Genomic DNA, 4,285 nt, shown 5'->3' with positions numbered 1-4,285 from the left:
ATCACTTTGGTGATTAGGTTTCAATGTACGAATTTTGGAGGGACACACATATTGAAACTATAGCAAACATGTTAAGTTTAAGATGCCTATTAGATTTCCAAGAGGAAATATTGAGTAGATAGTTGGACAGATGCATCTGGAGTTGGGAGAAGTCTGAAGTGCAGACATAAATTTGGAAATCTTCAATGTACATATGGTAGTTAAAGCCATGAGACTGGGTGAGATCATCCCGGGAAAGAGTAGAGCTGCACCTCTTATCCATGGGGGATACGTTCTAAGACTCCCAGTGGATGCCTAAAACCTCAAATAGTATTAAACCCTATATATACTATGGTTTTTCCTGTACATATATATGATAAAGTTAAATTTATAGCTCTTCTGAATCTTCTTGTGGCAAAAAAAGAAAAATAGCTTAATTTATAAATTAAAATTCAAATTGATAAATTAGGCATTGTAAGAGATTAACAATAACTAATAATAAAATGGAACAATTAAAAATACACTCTAATACAAGTTATGTGAATGTGGTCTCTCTTTCTCAAAATACTTTTTTGTACTGTACTCACTTTTCTTTTTTTTTTTTTAACTTTTGAACCCGCCATGTATTTAGCTCTTCACCCTTTAATTATTACAGTCATCATAACCACCCTTTTACCAGAAGAGAAAACTGAGGCTCAAAGATTAGGATCGTTCCAAGGGGCCTTCAGGGTGGGAATCAGTCTTCGGGACGGCCAATGCGGATGGAGGTTGGGAGCGGGTTCAGTCTGGGGCAGAGGTTCGGGTCAGGGGTGAGCCCTGGGAGAGGGCTTGAGGGTCGGAAGACAGGGGACAGGATCAGCCGGCCGGCAGGGGTCCGCACCTGCAGCCTAGGAAGAGATGGTTGGCCCAGACCATGGAGAGGGACAGCAGCTGGTCCAGGCGGCCACCGCCGTCGGGCGGGTCGCGGTAGTCGGGCAGGTGGCGCAAGATGAATTCCATGCGTGCCTTCCATTGCTTCTCGCTCTCTGAGTAGGAGCGGAACTGCTCCGCGAAGTCGGCCGCCTGCCTCACCCCCGAGACCAGCTCCTCCACTGCAGCTGCCGCCTCGCCACCGACCATGGTGCCCTCCGCAGCCGAACTCACTTTTCTTATGATGGTGTGAGATGATAAAATGCCTACATGATGAGATGTAATGAAGTGAATGACATAGGAATTATGATGTAGCATTAGGCTATGAAACTTGAAGACTAATTTTAAATTTGTAAATTATTTCTGGAGTTTTCTGTTTAACACTTTCATACTACAGTTAATTGTGAGTGACTGAAATCATGGAAAGGGAAACCATGGATAAGGGGAGAGTACCGTATAAAGAAGAGAAACAAACCAAGATCTGAATTGTGGGGTACACTAATGGTTACAGGTCAGGAATGAGAGGAGAAATCAACAAAGGACACTGAATAGGGACAGCCAGTAAAGTACCTGGTGAGAAAATGGTATCCTAACAGCCATGGAGTAAAGTGAGTTTCTATTCTTTATAAATTATCCAGTCTCAGGTATTTTGTTATAGCAGCACAAACAGACTCAGACTAAGAAGGAGGGAGGTTTGAACTTTTTAGAATGCTGCCGAAATGTTAAGCACAAGAGGACTAAAAATTGACCATTTGATTTGACAACACAGAGGTTCATTTGCGACTATTGCGGAAAGAGCTATTTTAGTGGAGTGATACAGGCAGAAGCCTCGTTGGAGATAATATAAGAGAGAAACAGAAGAATTGGAAGCCATGAGTATAGACAGCTCTTTCAAGGAATTTTACTGTAACAGGGAGAAGAGAAATGAACAGAAGCTGGAGGAGCATGTGAGGTGAATGGAGGACTTCATTTTTTAAAATAGTAGATATTACAGCATGTAGAGAGGAAGAAATTACTGATGCAAGACAGAGGTGGGAATACCTGGAGTTACGTTCTTAAGCGGGGAAGAGGAGATGGGATTAAGGGCACAAGTGGAGCTAGTAAGTGAAGAAGCCAGGATTTGAACCAAATCTCCCTTACTTCAAAGCCTCTTACTCTCACCTACCATGCTATAGTGCTACTCAGACAATGCTCATTAAGAATCTCCAGAAATTCACATACCCTAAAAAGAACCAAGAGGCCAGGGGCGCTAAGTGGAGGAGAGTGAGAGATAGATTTCCCTAACAATGGTAGGGATTAAAGAGGGATTTAGAGAAGTATCATAGAGGACAAGGAGGCTATTGGAGCAATTTGGGGTTTTATTTGGAGTAAAGGGGGAGTCATTGTTGAGTTCAGAGCAGAGGAGGGACATGGAGTGACTTAACACTGTGAAAGGACTGATGTTGGCTTCTATGGGCAGAACTAACCATTATAGGCACAGGTGCAGGCAGGAAGACCAGTAAGGAAACTGTTGAAATAACCTTGCAGGAAATGATGGCTCAGGCTAGGTGGTAGCTGAGGATATGGACATGGTGATAATTTGTGAGCTTTTGGATATATGTGAAAGGTAAAGACAATGAAAAAGAGAGGAGTTCAGGATAATTCTAAGATTTAAGACAGGGAAACTGGGAGAATCTACTTGACATTTATGAATAAGGCAGAGAAATAAAGAGTTAGTAGTAGAAGTGGGTTAGAGGCCTCTAAGCCCCTCCCTGTCTCCTCCTTCATAGTCCTACTTCTTCCAGCTTTCCATTCCCCATCATGCTGGGGGACTCTGTCACAAGGTTCAGCTTCTCTCCACTGTCCATCCCTCCTATCATCTGTCTGGAGAGCAGAGCCCAGGTAGTTGTGTGCCTTGGGCCCAGGGAACCCTCCATCAACCTGAGACAGGACTCAGCATATGGTTCTTGGGTACGCCTACCAGGTGGAATAAAGGACACAGATTTGATTTCTAAAAAAAAATACTCCCAGCTCTTTGGCAGGCCGAGGCGGGCGGATCAAGAAGTCAGGAGATCGAGGCCAACAAGGTGAAACCCCAATTCTACTAAAAATACAAAAAAAAAAAAAAAAAAAAAAAGCTAGGTGTGCTGGCGCATGCCTGTAATCCCAGCTCCTTGGGAGGCTGAAGCAGTTCTAGATCCTTGAGGAATCGCCACAGTGTCTTCCACTATGGTTGAACTAATTTACACTCCCACCAACAATGTAAAAGTGTTCCTATTTCTTCACATCCTCTCCAGCATCTGTTGTTTCCTGAGTTTTTAATGATCGCCATTCTAACTGGTGTAAGATGGTATCTCATTGTGGTTTTGATTTGCATTTCTCTGATGGCCAGTGTTGATGAGCATTGTTTCATGTGTTTTTTGGCTGCATAAATGTCTTCTTTTGAGAAGTGTCTGTTCATATCCTTTGCCCACTTTTTGATTGGGTTGTTTGATTTTTTCTTGTAAATTTGTTTAAGTTCTTTGAAGATTCTGGATATTGGCCCTTTGTCAGATGGGTAGATTGCAAAAATTTTCTCCCATTCTGTAGGTTGCCTGTTCACTCTGATGGTAGTTTCTTTTGCTATGCAGAAGCTCTTTAGTTTAATTAGATCCCATTTGTCAATTTTGGCTTTTGTTGCCATTGCTTTTGGTGTTTCAGTCATGAAGTCCTTGCCCATGCCTATGTCCTGAATAGTATGGCCCAGGTTATCTTCTACGGCTTTTATGGTTCAGGTCTAACTTTTAAGTCTTTAATCCATCTTGAATTAATTTTTGTATAAAGTGTAAGGAAGGGATCCAGTTTCAGCTTTCTACCTATGGCTAGCCAGTTTCCCCAGCACTATTTATTAAATAGGAAATCCTTTCCCCATTTCTTGTTTTCATTAGGTTTGTCAAAGATCAGATGGTTGTAGATGTGTGGTGTTATTTTTGATGCCTCTGTTCTGTTCCATTGGTCTGTATCTCTGCTTTGGTACCAGTACCGTGCTGTTTTGGTTACTGTAGCCTTGTAGTATAGTTTGAAGTCAGGTAGCATGATGCCTCTAGCTTTATTCTTTTGGCTTAGGATTGTCTTGGCAATGCGGGCTCTTTTTTGCTTCCATATGAACTTCAAAGTATTTTTTTCCAATTCTGTGAAGAAAGTCATTGGTAGCTTGATGGGGATTGCATTGAATCTATAAATTACCTTGGGTACTATGGCCATTTTCATGATATTGATTCTTCCTATCCATGAGCACGGAATATTCTTCCATTTGTTTTTGTCCTCTTTTATTTCGTTGAGCAGTGGTTTGTAGTTTTCCTTGAAGAGGTCCTTCACATCCCTTGTAAGTTGGATTCCTAGGTATTTTATTCTCTTTGTAGAAATTGTGAATGGAGGC

At 41.9% G+C, this 4,285-nt stretch overlaps 1 protein-coding gene across 1 annotated transcript; it reads right to left on the bottom strand.

The window, feature by feature from the left end:
• Positions 1-601: 601 nt before the first annotated feature.
• Positions 602-1,111, bottom strand: LOC117077280 (CDKN2AIP N-terminal-like protein). Its single transcript, XM_033200927.1, has one exon. It carries the CDS (start codon positions 1,096-1,098, stop codon positions 835-837), a length of 264 nt encoding a protein of 87 aa, XP_033056818.1. The 5' UTR covers positions 1,099-1,111; the 3' UTR covers positions 602-834.
• Positions 1,112-4,285: the final 3,174 nt, after the last annotated feature.

Source organism: Trachypithecus francoisi, unplaced genomic scaffold (assembly GCF_009764315.1).
Source record: "Trachypithecus francoisi isolate TF-2019V2 unplaced genomic scaffold, Tfra_2.0 Lachesis_group6, whole genome shotgun sequence".
Taxonomy (NCBI): Eukaryota; Metazoa; Chordata; class Mammalia; order Primates; family Cercopithecidae; genus Trachypithecus; species Trachypithecus francoisi.
The sequence above is the reverse complement of the archived record's forward strand: the minus strand, read 5'-3'. Positions and strand labels throughout refer to the sequence as shown.